General features: G+C 37.3%; 1 protein-coding gene across 1 annotated transcript in view; it reads left to right on the top strand.

Moving 5' to 3' along the window:
• The first annotated feature begins 4962 nt into the window (after positions 1-4962).
• The window catches only part of LOC102238285 (serine/threonine-protein kinase N1-like), a 62891-nt gene continuing 44070 nt past the window's right edge, over positions 4963-23783 (top strand). The window contains exon 1 of the mRNA XM_023334018.1: positions 4963-5814. Coding sequence (XP_023189786.1) covers positions 5794-5814 — 21 coding nt within the window. The 5' untranslated portion in view covers positions 4963-5793. The remainder of the gene's footprint in view (positions 5815-23783) is intronic.

Genomic DNA, 23783 nt, shown 5'->3' with positions numbered 1-23783 from the left:
TTACTTGATATTCACAATTATTTGTCTTAGTTTAATTTTCATATTCATTAGAATATATTTTAATACGGGCAGAGCTAATTGCTTGGAAGTTACAAATGTCAATTCTTCAATGACGGTTCTAGGTCAGAATTTACCGAGGAGAGTCTAGGAGAGTGGCAGAGATATTTCTTGTTTATTTGTTTGTTTATTTTTTCATGGAAGCGTAGTACAAAAGAACAAAACAAAAGGAAATAATAATAAAACAGGGAAATATTTTATAATTTAATCTATCAAGTGAGTCAAAGAGTCACTTGAGGCTCCACTGCAGCAGGTTGCTGACTCCTGATGTACCAGATGAAAATTTTGTTCCTATCGCAATGTGGTGGAAGTTAAAAGTGCAACACCCTAATTTTTTATTCATTATTAGAGGAGGGGGAGGTTGTGTGTGATTGTTCATACCTATCATATGTGACTGCCATTAGACTTCTTTGTGAACGGTTTATGACCCTAGACCAGGGGTCTCAAACTCCAGGCCTCGAGGGCCGCAGTCCTGCAGTTTTTAGATGTGCCACAGGTACAAACCACTGGAATGAAATGGCTTAATGACCTCCTCCTTGTGTAGATCAGTTTTCCAGAGCCTTAATGACCTAATTATTCTGTTCAGGTGTGGTGCAGCAGAGGCACATCTAAAAGTTCCAGGTCTGCGGCCCTCGAGGACTGGAGTTTGAGACCCCTGCCCTAAAGCGACCCACTCACACAGATAAAGAATGTAGATGTCACACAACAGTGCACTGTTTACAGAAATAATAATGGAGCCCCTGCTGCCGTCTATGGATCGATTTTAAAGTAGTCATAAGATCATGACAAGATAAAGTAGGCAGAGAAAAAAAACAAATGTCCAAAGTGTCAGCACTGCTTGTTGTAGCCATTCTTTACATCTTCTGGTGCAGAATGCATGTCTCACATCAATGACATAAAAGTCGAATAAAATGCAACATGGCCATTCTGACTGTGGATGCTTTGAAAACAATGAGATTCATATCAAATTTAGTACCACCTTTGGAAGTGGCACAAATACAAATTTTTGGAGGGAGGTGTGAAAACGTTGGTATATATTTCTGTGGTATAATAAACATTCACTAAAGCACAACAAAGATTTTGTGAAAAGCTAATATTTACAAGCATATAAATATTTTTTAATAAATTCTGGATAATGAAATCCTGGTGACCCCTATGTTCACTTATTGACGTATTCTTCCTCTGTGTTTCCTTTAACTTGTGGGATACCTCAGGGCTCCATTTTGGGGCACATATTCTTTTCAGAACATTAGTCTTTTCTAGCAGAAGTGGCTTATTTGCTGCCATTTGTATGACAGTTGTAATTGTCACTGAACACACCTTGCACTTCGTGGATATGTAAGAAATATTTGTTTTAAGCTGTGATGTTGCTGGTGCTTTTTATTAGCATCTTTTTAAATATATATATGAGCACATTTTTGATGCAAAGTCATAGTGCTTTGCTCAATTTCAGAGAGTGACTGTCATATTTTGGCTGGATTTGTCCATACATGAATTGGTTTGCTTGTACACCCAAAGGCTTGGTTTTGGTCTCATCTGATCAGACAATCTTTTTCCACATATTTGTTGTGTCTACTACATGTTTTCTGCGAGAAAAACAAACAAACTGGAAACCTTTCATCCTGTATGACGTGGTGACCTTAAGTGAAAAGGATCAAATTAAAATACACTTAAGTACACTAATATGATAAAATGTGAAAAGATTAATGTGATGGGAATACTTTAGTTTACTACTGTGTACATATTCTTCCTTGCTCCACTGGTGACAAAAATATTAAATTTGACTATAACTGTTTATCAAAATGTAACACAAGTTCTTGAATGATAGGAAAAAAGGACCCAACTAAATGTGAAACAGCAGAAGATCCGCCTGTAAGAAAGTTTGGCCTTTCTTTAGTTTAAAATAACACTCAAACCACAATGCAGAGGAACTACATGCAAATTACCCTGCCAATGAGAGAAATGTCACATGCTGTGTTGTCATATTTTTTTTCATGCAACCAAATCCTTTTATGCAGGCTTTGATTAATTGTTGAACACTGATATTTTGAAATGTTTTGATAAGCTGAAATATGATTATAGAATACAATTACTATAATATTAGTTCCAAGCTTAAGAAGTTTGACGCTGATTTAGTGTTTATCATTTCTGCACTATTTTTCTGGCACTTTCAAATCTTGAAAATGTTCTCACCTTATTCTTTTTATGATTCATTTTTAGTTAGAAAATAACAACTTTTAGATTTTTATAATACACCTTAAATTGTTTTTGTCCTACTTCATAATTGTGCTCTTCTTTGTGGAATAAGGAGTAAAAACACTTTTTCAGGGCACAACCTACAGATAACTTATTTCGTTTAGATTTCTTGTGCCGCTCACGTGTCTGTGCCGCCCTGAGCAGTGAGCCACATTACTCATATAAAACATGAACACTGCTTTGTGAACTATGCCAACAGCAATCTGAGGCACATTTTCTTTTACATCACAACTCCCTCTTCATATGTGTTTTAATACATTTTTCTATTGCGTTTGACATTTTATAATGATGTCAAATAAAAGTGTAATAAATGAATGTGCTGTCTGTAAAACCAAGCCAAGCTCTATGCATTTGATTTCCATTTGGTAACACAGTTTTTATGACGTTTACAGGATGTGTTTTTACAGCAGAGTGTCAGGTTGCTCTGTTTCTGCTTCCTGCTTCCCTCCTGCTCAATTTTCATTTTGCAAATCAGTTATTCAAATGTGCTTCACTTCATCCATTTCAAACTGCTAGCACTTCCTTTATCTGCCTTTTGCACTCTGGCTTCAGTGGTGTAAATTTAATCTGTTACCTCAGCTGTCATTTTTCAATTTGACAGTCTTACGTTGACAAAAATGTACATTCAGCAGAGATTCATAAAACAAATACAGTTTCCCTCACTGTTCCTTTGCACTACAATTTGATTATTTCTTTAATGTGAGATTTATTTGAAATAATTTATTTGGGGAAGTCATGCGACTGGAAGGAGAAGTAAAATAATGATAAACAACACCAAGCATATAAATTAGCACAAACACAAGCAAGTTGATATGAAACTGCTGAAGAGGGAAAATAATTGTTATAATTTCAGAATATTTACAGTCTTTACTCAGACTGTAAACAACTGCACAGTGAGTCAAAACAATTTCAGCAAACTTTAAATAAGCCAAGCCTGCTGCAGCTGGTTTGGCCTTTTATTGATATTTCAAACATTTTCTAAGAAACTTATCAGTAAAATCAACAGCAGTATCAGTTTATTCAGCATGCCTGTCCTAAAATACGAAACGCTGAAAATGTTGCAATCAGGCTTTCTTGTCATTTAATTTGGTTTGCAACAGGAAATAAAATGTTATCAGCGACTGAAACACAAACAGATTATAGAGGGTTTTTTTTTTTATCTTAGTTATAATATTTTGTTTATGCTTCAGTCCATTACTTTTCAACACTGACCTAAATTGTATCGTTTAATGTATATTCATATCACCTACATTTATTTAAATTTCAGCAACTGCAATTTATCCTCCCTCAGTTCCTGTTTTGCTATTTCAGTTGTTGAGTCTGTTCTCAATTTTATTCCAACAAATTTTGAGTGATTTTCTCAGCAAACATGATTGTGTGGTTCTTATTATTTTTTAACCAGTTGACATAATAACAATAAAAAAAGGAAACATTTTGGAGAACCTAAATTAAAATTAAATTAATTAAAGTAGAACCTGGTTTGCATGGCACTCGTGCATTTTTGTAAAGGAGAAGTAAGGCCTTGAAATGTCACTGCATCATTTTGTATCACAATGTTGACACATGATAGGCTTCCCTCGGAGCTGCCAGTTCCCACTTCTGAATAAATGGTTGAATTTCAACCATTGCAAAATCAATACCAAACAGTGAAACATGGAGGCGACCGCATCATCTTCTGGGATTAAATATTTGTCAAGGTGGATGAAATTAGTTACAACCCAGATTTTGGGTCGAATCTGGAGATTTTGGGTTAAAACTGGGATTTTGGTCTGTCTGGCTTGACAGATCAGCTTGGAAGCTTAAAATAAAGTTTTGTTTTTAAAAACACATCCACTCTTCTATAAACGTCCACACCAAACACAAATGATTTATTAATCCCTACACCATATGCATTATTTTTTGTGATTAATTGTGTGTTGTTTTGTTTAGTTTTTTTTTTTGCCTCAACTTAATTTATTCTATTAAAAACAGTTAATTGGGTTTGAAAACCATTCTGTCACCTCTCGCACCTTTTTATTAACGTTTTTTTTGTTTGTTTTTTTTTTACTTCAAACTAGCTTGTTTTAATTTTAGTGAACCTGTACAGGGTCATTGGAAGTGAAAAATGGTTTTATCTTATTTTTTATGCTGCACAAAAAAGGAGTATTTATGGAAGAGGATTAGGAGGCAACAAGAAAAAATTTACTTTTATCTCAGACTTGTTTGACCATAGTCACAGTTCCGAGAATAAATTCTGAATTTAATCTCAGAATTCTGACTTTTGTCGGGAAGAGTCAGAATTCCAAATAGAAAAAAAATTGTTGAAAGAATACGACTTCTGAGAGAAAAACATATTTCTCGAAATTAAAACAAAAAAAAAATCCAAGAGAATAAGGAATTATGACTTTGGTTAAAATAAATAAATAAAATGATAAAATCAGAATTCCGAGGAAAAAAGGCTGCAATCTTCTTCCGTACATATTTCATGGCTGTATATTTTGAGTGTCCTGTCACGCTCAACAGTTGCTCGCATAAAGGTTGCCGTTGGCAACGGTCGCTCCTCCGGGTCACCTGACACACCCGGGCGCGTTCCCGCCACCCCTCTTTGGACCAATCAGCTAGCTTACGGTTCAGTCTACCGTCGGGAGCGCGCGCGAGTGCGTTAGCTCCGTGTTTGTACTGCAGCCCTCCTCTCCTCACACACAGTCGCTTCACAGGCTGCTATAAGGTCGGAAAGTGTTGTGCCTCACAGTCCGGGTCTTCCTGCTCCAAAACAAAGAAAAGCGCCCTCCGTGCTGCCCGACTTTAACCGGATCCCGTGTGACATTTGACGGACACTCTTGCTTTTTGTTTCCCCTCATTTTGCTTGAGTGAGCGGCTTGTGAAGGGGCTGACAGGCGGCTTCTTTCCCCCCTTTTCCCTCTTCTTCTTCTTTGGAGGTATGTGATACATCCAGGAGACTGAGGCGTGTTTCACGGATGTTACCGGGAGAACAGGAGGAGGAAGGAGGCTTTTCTTTCATTGTGGATGCGCCTCACCGGAGGAGAGCTGGTTTTTCTCGGGGCACTAGCTAGCTGTTGCGTGGCAGACACGTTAAAAACAGGATGGACATTGAGTCTGGAGCTGAAAAGCTTTATCTTAACGTTGTGACGTGAATTATTTTTTAACCCCGCACTGACAGTTGCTTTTGGGGTTTTTTTGTTTTTCTTTTTTGTGAGGTGGCGGCTAAACGCTGGTCAAACACACCGGGAAGGAGCAGCTCAGGCGCGGCCAGGCGAGCCAACAATGCGGATTACCTCCTGACTGTTCGCCTTTGTGTGCTCACACTGCAGAAAGTTTCAGATAAAAAACTCGCGGGACGAACAGCCACTCTGCTGCTCCGTTCATTGTCTCGGAGAGTAGACACCGTGTCACACCGTGGGGGGCTGTAATCCTCACACGTGCACGGGAACTCTGTGAATCTGCGTGGAGACTAGACGAGACTCTACAGGGACAGCAACCATGGCGAACGACTCGGTCCAAGTAAGTTCACACCAACAGGGTTAAGTGTCCTGCGACCTTGCATCTGATTCGCAGCAGTAAAACGATCAATTGATCAGCTTCATCTTCAGTTGACATGGTCTAAATGGCAAAAACAGATTGAAACCACATCCTTTTGATTTTGTTCTGACTTATTATCTTAGGTGAACAATACGGTGGGTCCAGTTGCATTGCAGTATCAGTGGTATATTTTTTTGCCGTGGAAGTTGAGTCTAAGTATTGAACATTTACCAGAAATATCCCTAGAAATGTATGTTTCAAGTTGGAGTTTTAGAGCTTTCTCCCCACTCCTGATCTCAAAATCCAATATGGCCGCCTGGCTAATAAAACTTGATTCTACTGACCAGTACTCTGGGTCTCCCTCAGAGTATTATAAGCCATCTGACTTTACTTAGGCTTTACTTACACCCCCAACAGGCTAAGAAAATGGCAAAGTTTATTATTATATTATAGTTTTTATTTTATTTACACCAGTAAAAGTGCTGCAAAGACAGGTTAAGGAGTCCCTTTGGTGACACGGTTGGAAGCATATTTTCAAATTTCCTGTCAACCTTAAAAAATTTTAACACAAAAACATGCCACCCCTACCACTGGGCTTAGCATGTTTTCTGTGGGAAACCCTGAGTGCTGCATGGGTTGGTGTGGTTCAGTACACTATTTTATGGTTTGTATTCAGGAGAGCATTTCCATGGCCAGTCATACTACTGCGACTACAAACTAATTCCACTGAATTATATTTAATGTTTGTATTGACAACTAAATAATGCCAGAATTTGAGTACCACTAAAGCAGCCTGAGAATTGTCCGTGGTACTTGTACCACAGTTCAAGAACCTGCGTGATTAATTGAATTGATTTAATTGAATTTTTGGTTTTTAAAGATTTAATTTTTGGAAAATCTAGATTTTTATTTTCCCCCATCAGTGCACTCCTTTGGTTTCCATAGTTCAGAGTGATGTCAGCACTCCCAGTGCCTATCATCCTATTTGACAAGCGTTTTTACAGCTTCTATTTATTTGAACTTTGAATTTATGTCAACTGTACAATGAATTGTTAGGGCTGGGCAAATATATATATTTTTTTAAATTTATGAAAATAAAGTTATAGTATTACCAGAATAAAGTCAGAATTTTACCATTCAGTTATGAGAACTCCAACACAAATAATAATTGTTAAAATGAGGGATGTTGATCATCTTGTGAAGATAATACTGAATATCAGAACTTTAAAACGATTGTGCAAATGACTGAATCTCTCGAAGAAAGATCAACATAAACTGAACTGGTTACTTCAAATTCTTTTGTCTATTTAAGCTTTTTTGTCATTAAAACAACTTTTGTTCTTGGTAAAAATGAATCTTTCTGCTAATAACATGACTCTTCTCCTAGATAAACAAACATTCTTGCAACCTGTCCCTGATACCCTGTTGTGCAACTCAGAGAAGGGTTGTTTGATTTCTATAATTTCCTTTTTCTAAAAGAAACTGAGCAAAAAATCTAATAAAATCTATTATAAAAACAATTGATATTTAATTTTTTAGCCACATCTCCCATTTCTAGCCCACTCAGATTGTGCAGTGGGCTGAACAGAGTCACCTTGGTGTTGTCCTGTGTTGCTCGTGCTGTAATGCTGCCTTCCCATTCTCTTTGTGCTCTTAAGGTTTTCTGTGTACTGATGCAGAGGTTAAAGGCAGGCACAATACTGGTATTTGCGGTGAAACCACTCTAGTTTCAGCCACAGTTCACTTTGAGTGCATCTTCCAATAATTAAAGACAACCATGCTTCTCCAAAAACAGCTCAGCAACATTTAGATATCTGGATCTCCATATCGAGACGCATGTTTTGCTGAGACATCATGCAGGTGTTGCAGGTTTACTCTGCAGTCATGCGTTTCTGTGTGTAGTTCACGAACATCAATGCTGCTTAGCTGAATGAAGCAGGAGGCAAGTTGGCCTTTGTGTTTTCTATTATTAGAAGCAGCCCATTGTGGAAAGGGGAAACGTGCGAAAAATGCAGAAGAGGGAACAAAGTGATGTCGGCTGCAGCACGGAGTCACTCTGCTGGTGTGCTGGGTGGATCGGCGCGTGGTGTGTGTGCAGAGTTATTGCGTCACCAAATGTTGACTAAACACAACAGTTGTTTGCTCACTTTAGTTAGTTCACATACACCTTATCTTTCCAGCATTACAGCCGATCCTGTCTCGTCTTTGATGTCTTAACTACACGCTGTTGAAAACCCTTTCATTCAGAAAGATTTAATTTAGTTTTCAGCTACAAACACAAACATATGTCAGTGATAAAACAGCTCTCCTTGTTTATTGGCCTGCCTTTAGTGCGGTATGTTATATAGCTTCTTTGAAAAGCTTTTAAAGGCTCAGTTCCGGATTTGATGCCTTGATGTAAAAGTGGAGTTGTGCCTGTTGTCAGAGCTCCTCATATGGAAAACAACTGAGCTGGAAAGTATTCGCCAAGCTGATACAGCCACTCTATACTTACCTTCTCCTTTAGCCACATCTTTATATCAAAGTCTCAATGTGTGCCTTACCATGCAATAAAGATATGACTTCACGTAACAAGACATCTCTTTTTAGGGGTTGGGGATATGGTTTGATGTTTTATCACAATATTTTGTGTTACTACTGTGATAACGATGTAAGTGACAATGAGAACAATTTAATGGTTCTTTTTTAGGTAACTATATGACAGACTATGTGCCACATAATGGCAAATTTTGGTGTCCCGGATATTATTACAATAAATGTTGTCATTTTGAGTCAAATTTCAACTAATGTAACAATAATAATGGTATATTAATGCAATTATACACACTCAAATATATTTAAAAAATGACATCTAAAGAATATTTATACAAGTTTTATGTTAATTCACCTACACCCACTCAAAGTAAAAAGAAAAAAACGTTTAATTTCTAAACAATTTTTAAGACTGGAAGTGGAAGATATTTTAAATATACAACTTAAGTAAAATATATTATTGAGTCTCTGTTACCGAAATTGCATTTGAAAAAAATAATCATTCAGCTTAGACAGGGAAAACAGGCAAAAGCAGCAGTCTGGACTGTTGCTAAAAATATAAAATAATAAAAGTCCAAACTAACTATTTCATGCTGGGTATCAAATGTTTGCAGTGTTTATCAAATTCCAGCTTTATATATATATATATATATATATATATATATATATATATATATATATAAGGGGAGCTTCTCTAACAATTGTTTTCCAATTGAAAATTATTGGGCTCATTTTAATTTATCATGCGATTAAATTATTTATTGCTTATTGTGACAGGCCTATGTGTCACAGCAATAATGGCTTCACAAACACAAATACTGTTATTTAAAAACATTCATATTTGTAAGACATTAACTTAGGACACTATAACAAACCTAAGTATGACTTGTATCATTGAACTGCAAATCATACCTGAATTAAATCGTATTTTCAAATTTACTGAGATTTATCCATGCTTTCATTGGATAAACAGTGGAACTAACAATCCTGACAATAGGGACTGTTTTTAATTGGAATTTATCATAATAACAAAATTCTTACCATGATAAGGAATGTATCACAATAAATGATAAACGATACAATAAATAATCACTTCTACCGCTTTGGCTCCTATAATATTATTGCAATATGTTTAAAGGTCTGTTGTCATAATATAAACTGGGGTTCTGAAGGCTCCAGGATGCTGGTGTTATTTTGCATTTGAGTGCCAACACCAGGCTGATGAGGAAGTGACATTTTCTCGTTGGACCGGTTCTGATCAGACTGGGCAGCAGCGCTGTGACTGAGATAATTTTGGGCTTGCCTGTGTGGTTGTGTTTGACAGTTTTCTACCTTGTGAAAGCCTCAAGGGTTTGTGTAATTATATTAGCTAGGGCTGTGCAATTATGGCATAAAAATTTAATCTAATATTTTTTTCATACCAGATTTTATTTTCTTGTTTTTTTTCTAAAAGAAATTACAAATGAAGAAAAACATTTTCAAAAACTGACCTTTAATTTAATCGTTCCTTCTGTGAGTTGTACAATGGAGTTCTTAGTTATGAGAATATAGTCATTATATTAGCAGAATAAAGATGGAATTTTACCAGAACGCCTTAAAATTACCAAGTTACTGCAATTTCACACATGATCAGTCTGATTTGAAAAGGTTCATAAATAAAATCAGTAGTAGTAAATGTGATTTTGAATCTCCTCCATTGATTTTGTTAAATTATTTAAGAATAAATCTGTAAGGGGAGCAAATACTTTTTCACAGCTCTGTAACTAGTGGGTAGCTTCTTGGAGCATTTAAACATGAAGCAGGCAGAGAAAGACCATTTATTTGCCCCTTCAACATTAAATAGCCCCCAATAGAGCCTGACTGCGTCACACTTCCTCAGAAAGGTCAAAGGGCAGACAGGAATGGAATGGAGAAGACAGATTTCCCTTTTTTACTTTTTTTTTTAAATCATGAAGTATGAGAGCGCCTCAGTGAAAGTTGTCGCTTTCAAGAGTTGAGAGATTTCGTGAAACGTATCACATTTTTGCCTCCTCAGACATACTAATATAACGAGCGTTATACACATACAGAGTCGGATACTCCTGGGAGTCTATAGGAATATTTCCCATAAGCCTCACCATGACGTAAAGACACAGTTATGCACACAAAGTGGGGTTTCTCACTGCTGCCTCAAGGCCGTGTTGGCAGACGATCCAAAGTAATAGATCAAAAAACCTGTGAGGGAGACCAGACAGCAAATACATTCCTCACTGTCAACTTGGTCTTCTCAGTTTAATAAACACATAATCATTTTGGCTTATAAAACATAAAGAATAAATGTGCATCATTATCAGGTGTGTAACGATACCTGAAACTTTCAAGATGAAACGCAACATTGACTTCACAAGGACAAGATGAGACATTAATATTAACATTCAAGAAAATTTAAAGAACAAAGCTAAAAAAAAAGGCTTTTATTCTGCATTTTTATTGATTTTTGTGACAAACTCGACATTTCTTTTGATCTCTTCAAATCGTTGGACGTCGTTTCAACAAGGGCCGAAACGATTAATCGTGATTAATGATTAATCGTTTGCTTAAATAATCATTAACTAATTTAATAATTATTAACTGGAGTATACAGACTCAAAAGGCGATTTGCTGAAAGAATAACATACTCGGAGCAGTAATTAAGCCAAAACTGTACAAATATTCTATGCATTAACATTATAGATAAAAAAACCTCACTCCTGCCTGTATGTCTTTTTTTTTTTTTTTAAATAATCGATTTGATTAATGGGATAAAAAAAATTGGCTCATTCTTAAGCCTCTTATGAAAATTTCTATTCATATTGTTTGGGAAAAAATAGTGGTTATTGCCATTTCAGAATTGCACAATAATATCACAATGTTATTTTTCCTAATATAGTCAGGCATATTTTTTGTGGCTATGTCAAGGACGGCAAAATTGAAGAAAAACAAACAAGACCCAACTTTGGAACTCAATAAAACTTTCTTTAATCTCTTGTGAATCTAAGTGCAGATTTTATTTTATTTCTAAAGTTTCCCTCTGTTTTTTGGTCAGCTGCTTAACCTATTGTGGAGTAGCTTCAACCGGCTAGCTGACAATATGTTTGTAAGAAAAGAGTAATAGAGCATATTTTACCAGTGTGAACTGGAGATTTACCAAAATGAAGCATTAGCATCAACTTATAAATCAATGTTGATGCATGATTCTGAAGATGGATGACACCTTTAATCCAAGCATTCCTGCACAAACTAAAAGGGCGGCTTTGTTTGTCAGACACCTGGATGTTTCAGGAGATATTTATCCGTCGATCTCTCACACATTTTGCCTGGTTAACTTCTTGAAAAGCAGCACTGTTGTCAGATGATTACAGCTCAGATGAGAGACGTATTGATTCGGGGGGCGATGGTGGGTTGACGGAGGCCGCTGTGCCGACGATGAGGCCCTACAGGCGCAGGAGCACAATAGTTTGTATTGTCTGATAGCAAAAGCCCAGATCACATTTAGTTCACTGTGAGTTCATTTTCCTCTTCCTGTCTGTGTCATGCTGGTGACCACACCCTCAAAAGCCAACCCAGCTCCCAGCGTTGTCACGGTTGTAAATCCCATTAGACTATCTAGATACTGGTGAAAATCTTGTGTTGATTTCATGTTTTTGTTGTCATTGGTCAGTCTCCATGAGATTTTTGTTGTTTTTATTTTGCAATTCACATCTTTCCCTTACTTGAAAATTCCCATGACCTCATAGTCACATACCCTAGCATTCCAGTTTCAGATGCACCCCCCTCTGCTTCCTTCGCCCCAGACATATACAGAACCCAAAAATATAACGTGATACAACATCCTCCTGTATCACCATCGGAAACCAGCAGACGAGGAGGATGGAGGAGAGCAAATGGGTCAGGGTGCGTCACCCAACCAGACATTTTCCAAAAATGTCATCTGTTTGGGTTTTTTAATCCCAGAAGGGGATTTGGGTTTTACATGCTGAAGTTTTGTCTTTATAGCTGGACATGGTAGCTTTTTGCTGCTGGAAGTTTTACTGTAAATGCGTTACTCATAAAAAGTCCAAACTTTTCCAGATTCATCTATACAGAGCACAAGGGAGGAAAGAAAGAAAGAAGGAAGGAAGGAAGGACAGAGAAGAATGGATGAAAGCAATGACTCAAAGAAGAGAGAATGGAAGTACACAAGGACAGAGATGGAAAAAATGAAAAGGAATTATGCCAGGAGGAAAACCATTAAGGAATACCATGCAGGAAAGGAAAGCAGGAGATGAGGAAAGATAAGACTTAGACTTAGACCGACTTTATTATCATTTTGCATGCACAGGGTGTATACAGAACAAAATTTCGTTGCATACGGCTCAGAACAATGTTTTGAGGTTCCAATGTTATGAGGTTACTCCGGAATATAAATATAAATATAAAATATAAAGTGCAGGAATGACAGTAAAATAGAAGTTATTTAGTTATGTACATGTGCAAGGTATGAAGTGGAGACCAGTTTTTGGATAATAAGGAAGGAAATGTCAAAAATATGGCAAGAAAAGTCGAGGAAAAAAGCAAGAAAATAAGGGAGAAAGGACACAAGGATTGGGAGGAGAGTAGGACAGAAGGAAAGAAGCATGGACACAGTGTTAAAGAAAAGGCAGCGTGGAATAAAGTCTGGAAGTACAAATATTACCATATTTTTCAGACTATAATTTGCCCTTTTTGTTATAGTTTAGCTGGTCTTGTAGTCAAGAGCGACTCACTTATGGGTTTTTTTTCTGTTCATGACACATTTTTTTACTAATGTGTTAAATATTAATTTATACTGATGGACATGAACCAAAGATTAAACATTACTATCTGCGGACTGAAAGCTAGAAGGTCAGAGCTGAAGAAACAATTCCACAGCTGGGTACACATGACCTGTGCTACCTTGTCAGATTTTCCTACAGTACCACTTCTTTGTGCTGTCAAATTTGCAATTATACAAGCGTACATCTTTGAAAAGCAGAAGTAGTGCCTCCTGCGGAACCAAGAAGAATGTAGTAACTGATTCGTAAATGGTATGTCATCAACGAAACATTAGTCTTTTCCAGCAGCCATTGTAAGCACACAGAGCAGTAAAACCAGCTGACCAAATGTGCTGGAGATTAGCTTGGGCTTATAGGTGACAGGCTGGTAACAGGTTGCGAGGTAATAACCTAGCTAAGTGAGGGGTTGCGCCTGCTGACCTTTTATATAACATTCCAGAGGTTTTTCTAACGTCTCATTTTCACCCAAAAAACATGAACTTAACGCCAAAACAATCGGTCAGTGGGGTTTTTTTTGTAAGCGTTTTGGACTGTTTTTTAGAAGCAGTGAAGACTCATTTGGAAGTATAAAAACATGTAAGATGTAAATTTTCCATAACACTAACAATTTCTAAATAAATGCGACTTGTACTGCAGTGCGTCTTTAGGATTATTTTTCCTCTTCATGTAATGACTTGCACTCTTGAGCACTGTACATATGGAAAATACAGTATTCCACGTGTCAATTTTCTCAGATAGACACAAATTTCCAGGATGTGTAGGAACCCTGTGTACATATAAACACACTAAGTCCCTCTCCCTCGCTTTTCTTTTAGCCCTCATCCTCATTATGCCGGTGCCAAGCGGCTCGGGGCAACATGCATCGATCCCTTCCTTCATCGCCCAGTTCGGCCGTCCAGTTTAAACAGCCACTCTGTTAAGTTGATGCTTTGTGAAGCTGTTGGGGAGCCACAGCTTTAAATGTCTTTAGAAAGTCTGATATCTGCCACAAACCCACCTAACGTTATGGATGGGAAGATTTCTGATTGGATAGTTGCTTGACTTTCAATGCATTTTTGAGTGAAAATTAGTTAATAGCATTAAGCTTTATCACGCCATCAAATTGGACTCAAAATTGAGATTTTACGGAAGTTCTTGCAGTTTTAGAGTCTTGATAACCGTAATGATTGGGATTTGGCATGTTCCCAGTTGGATTTTATGTCAAGTATTTGTGGTCTGACTGCAGGATTAAAGGAAGCGTTGAGTTTTGTGTCCACCTCCCACCATGCCAGCTTGTGTTCCCATTATTCTCCCCACATTGTAGTGTTTCAGTCATGACTGTTCCCCCTCAGCAGGGGGTCAGCTGGTAAACACCTCATTAACAAAGCAGCACCAGAACCCTTAATGGATTTAACTAGGCCTAATTTGTTTAACAGAAAGCAGAAAGTACCAACTAACAGCCTCTTTTTAACTCAAGGATGGCTGTTTGAGTGTTTATTGATTTTAGTTAAAATGTTCTGAATTATTTCCAGAAGTAGTTGACATAATTGATGGTATGAGAAACCATGACGATTCTTTTTTCTCAACCATGACACGAGAGTATAAACACTTCAAGTTTATAAATCATTTAAGTAGTGAAGTTTCTTTTTTTTTTATTTACTCTTTTAACTTGAAACAGAAATCCAATGAATTTATTGTCCAGCAAAATGTGTTATTGTGAGAGGCCTAGAACTGCATTATATTATTTTAGGTAAATATTGTGATAACTATCATTTGAGATATGATTATTTTTCTTAATTCATTCTTTCTTGTCTGTGCTTCCATAACTCTCTGTCAATGAAGAAGCGCAGATTATTTCCACCCAGCCCCTTCAGACTAGTGGCAGTCAAATAACTGGTGGTACTGCGCATCTGCTGAGCTCATCACATGCATTACTTTTCAGCTCAATGCGCCCAAGAAAGATCGTAAACTGCATAAAGGAGAAATGCTGTTGTGTTGGAGGCAGAGTGTCAGATAGAGTAGGACTGTCTTAAAGGGACGGAGGCCCAATTTCAAAGCCTCAAATGCAAAGACATGTTCCACTGAAGGCATGTTTTATGTATACAGCATTTTTATCACAATTGAAGGTAACATAGTTAGTTAATGGTGCTATAAAATGGTACCAAGTACCTGGAAAATACATAATACCACAGCTTTAAGTTTTGGCAAACTAAATTTGTTGCCTTTAATATTTATCTACTTTAAAATGTGAAAAGATGGTGGCTGTGATCAACCAGGGACAGAACGAGGCTCCGGTTTTTGATTAGAGGAATCTGATGCAGAAACTAACATGGTATGGATTCATTTTTAAGATAGACAAAGCACGGAGAGCATTTGGAGAGCAAGTATGAGTATGTTAACACAGTGTGGGAAATTCCCCACAACAAATTTGGGACATTGCTTCAGGTGAATGCTGAAAGTTGTAGGCCACGCCCCTTTGGTTCCACGATCCCAGCTGCGTCGTCAGAGAGCGCAAACCTCTTGTGATTTTATCAGATCAGCCTGCAAAGATGTGAATGATAACAATGATCCGTAATGGAGGCTAAGTGGTTGTTTATTACCAGCCAATGATTTGAAAAGGGGGTTGTCAGTCACTCTCAGTTGTTCATCTACAGTTGTGAGCGTAAAGTGATCCACCATGTTGCCCGTCTGTTATCTTTCCCTCCCCTCCTTTCTCTTGTGGCCTCTCTTGCTTTCTCTCCTCCTGCTGTCCAGGCTGTGCAGCAGCTGCTCTCTGTCCCTGCTGCCTCTGCAGACCTCTTCTCCATGTTTACCACTTTGGCTGGTCGGACCTCTGGAGCCGTTCTCCAGTGGGAATATTTACAAGGCAGACTTTTTTCGCTTCACGTTGACTAAACATTTGTTGACTAAAAGCGACTAGTGATAAATTCAGTTGTAATTTAATGGGGTTTTTTTTTAGCTCTATTATTTTATATTTTAAAACATACTTTTTGAAAAGAGAGTAAGAAGTATTCTGAGATCTTTGACAGCAGTCCAGGCGTCCTTTATAAAAGTTTGTCTTGAAGGGTGTGTGCTCGTCTTAGGCCGTTTTGTTTGCGTCATAAGCGGGCACGGTGGCTTATAGGTTATAAATAGGGTATGGGAGTTATTAACGTCCCCTTCACAAACAATCCAGCACATTACAATAGGCTGGAGATCCAGTTGTGCTGATAACTAAACTCAGGCCTGAACGAACGGATGGTTAGATAGCTGGGTGGAGCTGCAAGTCTGATCACATGCAATTAAATCAACTCATCACACAGGAATACCTAAATATTTGGATTTGACACTTGAAATAATGTTCTAAAGTAATAAATAGTTTTGAATGTAAGTAAACTAAATGGAAATGCATCTTATCGTCTTGTATCTTAATGGAAATGCTCAAGGATAATTTGATTTGAACACATCTGTTTCAGTGGAAATGGGAAAATTAACTCAAAGACCCTTATCTGCATCTAAGCCTGAAACAATTAAACAATTAATCGCATGATGAATTAAACTGAGCTTGACAATTTCCATTCTGATATTTTTTGTTTATAGATGCTACGTAATCCTTTTTATTAATGGTTTTGGTTGTGTGTGGTTTTTGTTTCCTTTTTATTTATTGTTTTTGGTTGGCATGTTTTATTTTGGTTATTTAAAAATGTTTAAAATGTCTTCCAGTTCCAGTGTGAAGTGTTTTTTTTACAAAATTAAACTTTATTTGCCCTTGAAACGTCAAACTTGCACTATTATAGGTCAAACAAACTTGAAAATGGTCTCAAAACAACATTATCGCAATTTATCATCTAGCAAAATTTGTTTTTATCTGTATCAATTATTCTTCTCAGCCTTCCATAAAGACAATCCCTTTAGTCTTATTATCATACTATTTAATATAGCTCAAAATGTGATCATATAGAAGTGGTTCCCAAAGATTATCTGGTCCCCCCTGTAGACAACAATAAAATCCCCCCCAAAAAGAAAAAAAAATCAACTGGGCACACACATCGTTCAGCCAGACATAAACCTATACACATATTTTGTTTTCAAACTCCACTGAAATTTATTTCACACTTCAGGTTGCAACAAAGCACACTACAAACTATCTTTACAGTGAAACACTTTTGTGTAACTGATTTTTTTTTTTTCATTCATCCATACTGCTTCCTGCGCCCCTCTGCAATGACACGGCCCCACACTTTGGGAACCACTGTCATATAGCAACTTTTTTTCCTTTCTGGAAAATACATTATGGATGAGCTGTAAAAATGTTAGCATTTCTGCATTATTTCAAGTCCTTGATGTGTTAAGATAAGTCTTTTCTCTTGCCAGTCATAAGTTGTTTAATTATTTATCACCTGCCAGATGGAGTAGTGTGAAAATCTGGGCAAGTGGTTTTTCTTGAGTGGTGTCAAAGTTTCATGAAGTTCAAATGACTTTATCACATTTTTAGACATATAGTACAATTTTATCTTGCATGTTTTGCCCTGGACCCTAAACTAGTGAGTTCAACAGTTGATCGGACTGGTGCCTTGCAGCAGGAACATCCTGGATTTCAATCCCTGGGGTTTTTCTGCATGACGTTTGAATGTGTGCGCTCTATTTGTGTACTCTGGCTGTCTCCCACAGTTCAAAATCATGACTGTTGGGTCAATTGTTCACACTAAATTGCCATTAGGTGTGTGTGTGTGTGTGTGTGTATGTGCATGGTTGTTTGTCCTGTCTGTCTCTATGTTGCCCTGTGATGGACTGGTGACATCTCCAGGGTGTCCCCCACCTACCAGTCAATGACAAATATTTATTATTCCCGAGTTTGGGTGATGTTTATGTTTGAGATATTGGTGCGTAAATAAAGAAAGCGGTTGCTCAGCCAATTGAACCGAACTGTAATAAGCTAACTTATGAATCTGGCTTGAAATGACAGATTAAGTCCTTCTGGAAATTTGATTTACCGTATTTTTCGTACTATAACCCACTACTTTTTTCCCACTCATTGAACCATGTGGCTTTTCTGTGGATTTCTTTTCAACCACAAGGGGGCTCTTTAGCAGGAAGTGAATCATTGGAAGTCAAAATTGGAAATCAAAGAAGAAATTAATTTTCATTTAGAACAAGCACATGCTAGCAGCAGACATGACAGAGAAATGTTTTCAAACTCGTACTCCCTCATCATGGAAACAACACGAAGACGTTCATATGATGCAGCTTTTAAGTTGAAGGCTACCTATCTGGCAGTACAGAGCTGTAGCTGCTGCACGTAAGCTCGGCGTGAACAAATCCATGGTTCAGCATTGGAGACGCAGGGCTCCATTTATTAAGGGCGTCCTTGTGGCAAACCGAAAGCGGCGGAGATACTAGCGGCTTATAGCCCGGTATGGCTTATATATGTACATTTCCTGTTTTTTTTTTTTTTTTAAACTTTGTAGATGCAGCCTATAGTAAGGTGGACTCTATAGTCCGGAAAATATGGTAATTAGACCACTCAAGGGTGATCAAACCTTTTCTGATTTGCCAGGGCTTCTCATATTTAGTTCAATGTGTTTTGGGTTGTTTTGGTCTGCGTGTGTTTTGTTGACATCAAAGGATTCGGATCCTGCAGAGTAAAGTGTTACTGAAAGCATCTTCATAAAAGTTTTATAGCCGCCGGAATCAATTTGTCGGCGTTGTCATGATGTCACAGATAAAGAGGTTGAAAACAGGATGTAACTAAATCATGAAGAAAATGTTCCGAAACCTGTTCCAATTGCTTACAGGAGGGTGTGATCGTGTCTTTACCAGAGATGTTTGCCAGATGTTTGCCAGAAAAGGTGGAGGTTAAGAAAAACAAATTGAGTCAGAGCTCTTTGAACAGCAGGTGTTTTCAGATAAAACAACGTGCTGCTTAATGATTTTCCGCATATGCCCACATTTCAGTGTAAATAACTAAACAATATGAACTCATAACGTGAATACACAAGCCTGTGTGAGGCCTTGATTCTGTTTGTGATCATTTATGAGACTTTCCCACAGCAACACGTCATTTCTGCAGTCAGAAATCAGATGTTCTCCTGCACCGGTTCCTTTATTTAGCACAAAGTATGCATGCCATCTGGTTTTAGTCAGCCTCCATCATCAAAGCATTAATCAACAAGCCTCACTGTAGCGTGTTGAGCAAATGATGATATTATATCAGAACCACCACAAGGTGTTATCTCATCTAAAGTCGAAGGTAGTTTTGGTGTTTGTCTCCTCTTCACATGCAACTATGGTGACACACAGTGTTTTCCCTGCTGACACCATTTGTATGTCTCCACTTTGTTTGAAGCTCTAATTAAAGTGAAAAATGAAGTGTGGGCTGCGTGATTAGAGATCGAACTGAAATGCTTATCTCCTTCACACGTAATTAAGCTGTTATTACTCAGTCATCATTCCCAGATCTATTAAATAACCTGACTTAAACCAACAAAAAATAACATGAATCGTTTAATTTAAAGAGGATCACATTCGCTTCCCATCTACCATGAAACCAACTTGTTCATTTTATTCCTGTCGCAATATTTCCTAGCTAAAATTCTCGTTTTATATTATCTTTAAGTCATTGTGGATTGCTCCGTGTGAGACGGTGAAAAGCAAAATGCTTTTAACAATATTAAATGTTGGGATATTCAGATTAGGAGCAAATGATGTAATAGGTTAAGCCTGGATGACTTTTTGTTCCTTGTGACTAAAATGGCTCTTGCACAACAAAGGTGATGTTGGATTTTTGTTCTTTTTATCAGCTGGAAGCTGATGGCTGTCTGTGTCCAGAGAGAAACTGCTTGCAACCATAAGGTTGTGAGTTTGATAGCAGCTTCATTTCTGTGCCTGATGAGTAACTGTGACTGGTGATAAGTGCTGTACAATTAAAATCAAGACAAAGTAAGTTTAATTCACGAATGGTTTTAATTATTCTCTAAAAGATCTGCTTCAGTTAATGTCATCAAGTTGCACCCCAGTTTAAGAAATTAATTCAAACATTTCCATGACATTGTTGCTACAATTCAAAGTACTGTTAATGAAATGAAAGACACACTTCATGAACACAGTTACTGATGTATGTTGGTGCGCAAGTTGCTTTTAGACTTGGTCCCTTTTGCAAAACTGAAAGTTTGCTCTTTAAAAAAAAAAGAAAGTCATAATTGCAAAACTGAGCATTTCCCTTTACTGTCTGTAAAATTAGGCTTTCTTGAAATAAATTTTGCAAGCAAACATAGAAAAACATGTTAAGCAACAGACTGCAGGCTAGCCAACTCTAATCTAACTGCCCTGATATCTGCTGGTGTTTTTCTTTTATTATATAAGAAATACAAAATTATACATAAATGAAACCATAAAGTTTACAAATCAACAAAATAATGTTTATTTTCTACATAACACACTTAATTTATATCTACCTGTTAGTAACAGATTTGCACCAGAAGATTCAGAACAATAAGCAATTATAATCTGCACCACAACAACTGCAACAAAACATTTTCTTTTCTATTATGATTAAGAATGACTCAAGTTGCACAGAAGAACAAAGACTTCAGACTTTGTGTTCATTTAAGCCATTTTTTGGCATCACATTCCTATAAAACAATGATTGAAATGTTTTCTCTCATCAAAATCATGCCAATTCAATCACTTATAATACTGAGAGAATAACTCAAAGATTTGAGATCTGACTTGACAAAAAGGACTTGCATACATCTCAGGTAATTTATGGTTATTTTAGAGTCTTCAGGCCACAATATTTGTTGTGCTTTTGATATCTTAGAAAACCTAGAATTAAACATGAATTCAGCAAAAAATAGACTCATACCGAGTTTAGAAAGTCTACTCAATATGTCACTACAATGTATTTGCTTACATAAGTGACAAAAAATTTTTTTTACAATACAATATTTTTTGTGTATAACTTCGCTTGTCAGTAAAGTATATGAATTAGATGTTTCTGTTTTTATCTAAATTGCCTAATATGGGCCAATAAAATGGCTCATTTATTATCTTGTATAAAATCTCATTACAGCATTTGTAGATGCTAGCGCGCAAGATGACAGATACTAAGGCTCGGTTATATTACCATCAAACATTGAATCGTGAGTATTAATTTAATAAAGTCAATGGTAACTTTATTATGATTGTGGAGTACAGATGAATTAACATCTCCATATTTTTCTTATGTTGATTTTCAGTCACTGGAAGATAATTTGTTATGCATGTTACATGCTATTGTTAAGTTGCAACAACTGCTATTACTAGCAGAAATATGTTATAGAATTCAAATTTTACTATCAAATTGTTTTGATTTCCAGCCTTCAGCAGCAATTAAAAGTTCATCCTTGACTTAAGGTGTAGTTTAGCATTGTCAGTTCTGATTATATCTTAAAAGATGGGATAAAAACAAATTCCCACCATGAGCCAGTAGCATCTCTGTGGCCAAATAATCACCGGTGCGTTCTCAGCTTGTCCCAGCAGGTCTCTAAAATACAAACAGGCAGACTTGCTGCTCTCTGCTTCTGCTGCCACACCTGAGGCCAACTGTCATCGCTGTGTATGCAGTGACACACACACTCAAAGCAGAGGATTCCCAAAGGCGTCGTTGTGGCACATCAACATGCACTTTTCTGTCATGTTCTTCCGTTGAATGCCCCACACTGAGCCTCAAGCTAGCAGTTGCTCACAACTGCTCTTGGAGCACAAATGCAATGCGCTTCATCGCACGCATCTTTCCCAACACACACACTCACACACACACATATACTAGTTTCACATGATGAAACTTGCAGCGTGACTTGCTTGGAGTCAGCTGCTAGTCATGGCTCTGCTGAAGGAACAGAAGTTGTATTAGAAAGCGATCGAAACTGGTTAGTTTCATTGTTTATTCATCTCCAGACATACTGTGGAGAGTAAGTATCAACCTAAAACTTTATTTCCATTCCAGCCTGCTGAGGAAGAGTTACTTCACATTGGAATGAAACATCTTGGACATGTCTTGGTCAAAATACAACAGTGTTCAATTCTATTGGTGGGAATTTCCACTCCTAGAACAGGTTCTATTATCAAATGTGGAAACAAAAGTCTAAATATGGAATTTACAGATGAAACCACATATTTTCAAACGCCTAATAAAAAGAAAAAATCTTTTTTTCTCAGTTTGGAGTTAAATCAGACCAAGCTTCTCTTGTTTTTAGGTCAATTAGTATTACAGAAATTATTTATGTTTGCTAAATGCCAGAAAACTCAGCGAGAACATTTTTATAGAGATTTTTTATTTTTGCAACTTTTTTTTTTTACAATTCTGGAAAAAATTGAGACAAATTTAAGTTACCAGTTCCTCTGATTTTAGTCTTTAAAGGTTTATGTTTGAGCAAGATGAACATTGTTCTTTTATTCTATGAACTACTGACAGCATGTCTCCAAAACTCAAAGCACAAATTTAGTTTTTATTAGCAGAAAATGAGAAATGATCAAAATAAGGAAAAAGATGCAGTGCTTTCAAGAATATTTATTATTCCCAGTGGCTTATTACTTGATGATCAGTGTCATTGAAATAAAGGTTAGCCTATGTTTTTATGTCAAGTTATTGAAATTGATTTTTTGTTTTTTGTTAAATTAGTGTTTTGTTCTGAAACCAGTCAGGTGTGTGAGAAACAGTCTCAAAGTTGTACAGTTTCCTAACGTGTCAGTCAACATTTCAATTTCAGTTTATTCCCAGCAACAAAAAGGAACTGTGACTTAGCCGATTTGTGTGTAAAAAGTCACTGGAGTTTTGTGGTTCTGCTTACTACGTCATTAAAATAAAAGTAAAACATTGGTTTTGTCCCAAAATATAAATTTGTCATTGAAAATTTTATACAAAGAGAAACACAAAAACTCTCCCTCTACAGCAGTAGTTTAAAACATTGCTAAATTGTGTACATTTGCCACTCAAAGCTACTCAAGGGACTCTTTCATTTCACTCGGCTTCTGTTCTTATATTTAACTTTAAATTTTGAAACGCCTGGTGCGTTCTGCGGTTTGTCACGGCTGTGAACCCTCAGCCTCATTCTCTCTTCCCTCTCTTGCAGTCACATATACGGTCTGACTGGCTTTTGCATGAGGGCTGCAGGATGTGCAGAGGCCTTACGCTGTTTTCAGAGCGAACACGTTTTGAAATGCGCCGAGTAGATGTGTGCCGCAGACCATTCCAACATCAACACATGAAGCAACTCCTGCAGCTTATGATTATATTTGGTTTGGTGACGTTTAGGGTTTTAAATTTGCTGCCCTGAGTCATGAATGTCAGACACTTTGCCAAAAGCGATCAGAGTGAACTGTTCTCCACCCGTGAACTTGAGCTTTGTTGCGACCTCGTCCCCTCGGTGTCTCTGATTCCCGTCTCTTTGGCAGCGAGTCGGGCCTCCCAGCGTGCTCTCGCCTGCTCTTTTATCCATCGGTCGCCTCCTGCTTTGTGGCCCAACCGGCCTCCCTCCCTCCTCCACCTGTTTCTTTATAATTTTTTTGGCATTCCTTCTTTCTCTTCCGTCCCTCCCTGCTGTCTCTTTCTCCCTAGCTGTCCACCTCCTCCAGTCAGTCAGTCTCTCTCTGCTCAGAGGCTTCCTTGGC

The sequence above is a fragment of the Xiphophorus maculatus genome, chromosome 5 (genome assembly GCF_002775205.1).
Source record: "Xiphophorus maculatus strain JP 163 A chromosome 5, X_maculatus-5.0-male, whole genome shotgun sequence".
Classification (NCBI taxonomy): Eukaryota; Metazoa; Chordata; class Actinopteri; order Cyprinodontiformes; family Poeciliidae; genus Xiphophorus; species Xiphophorus maculatus.
Note: the sequence above shows the minus strand (reverse complement) of the source record. Positions and strands in the feature narration are given on the sequence as shown.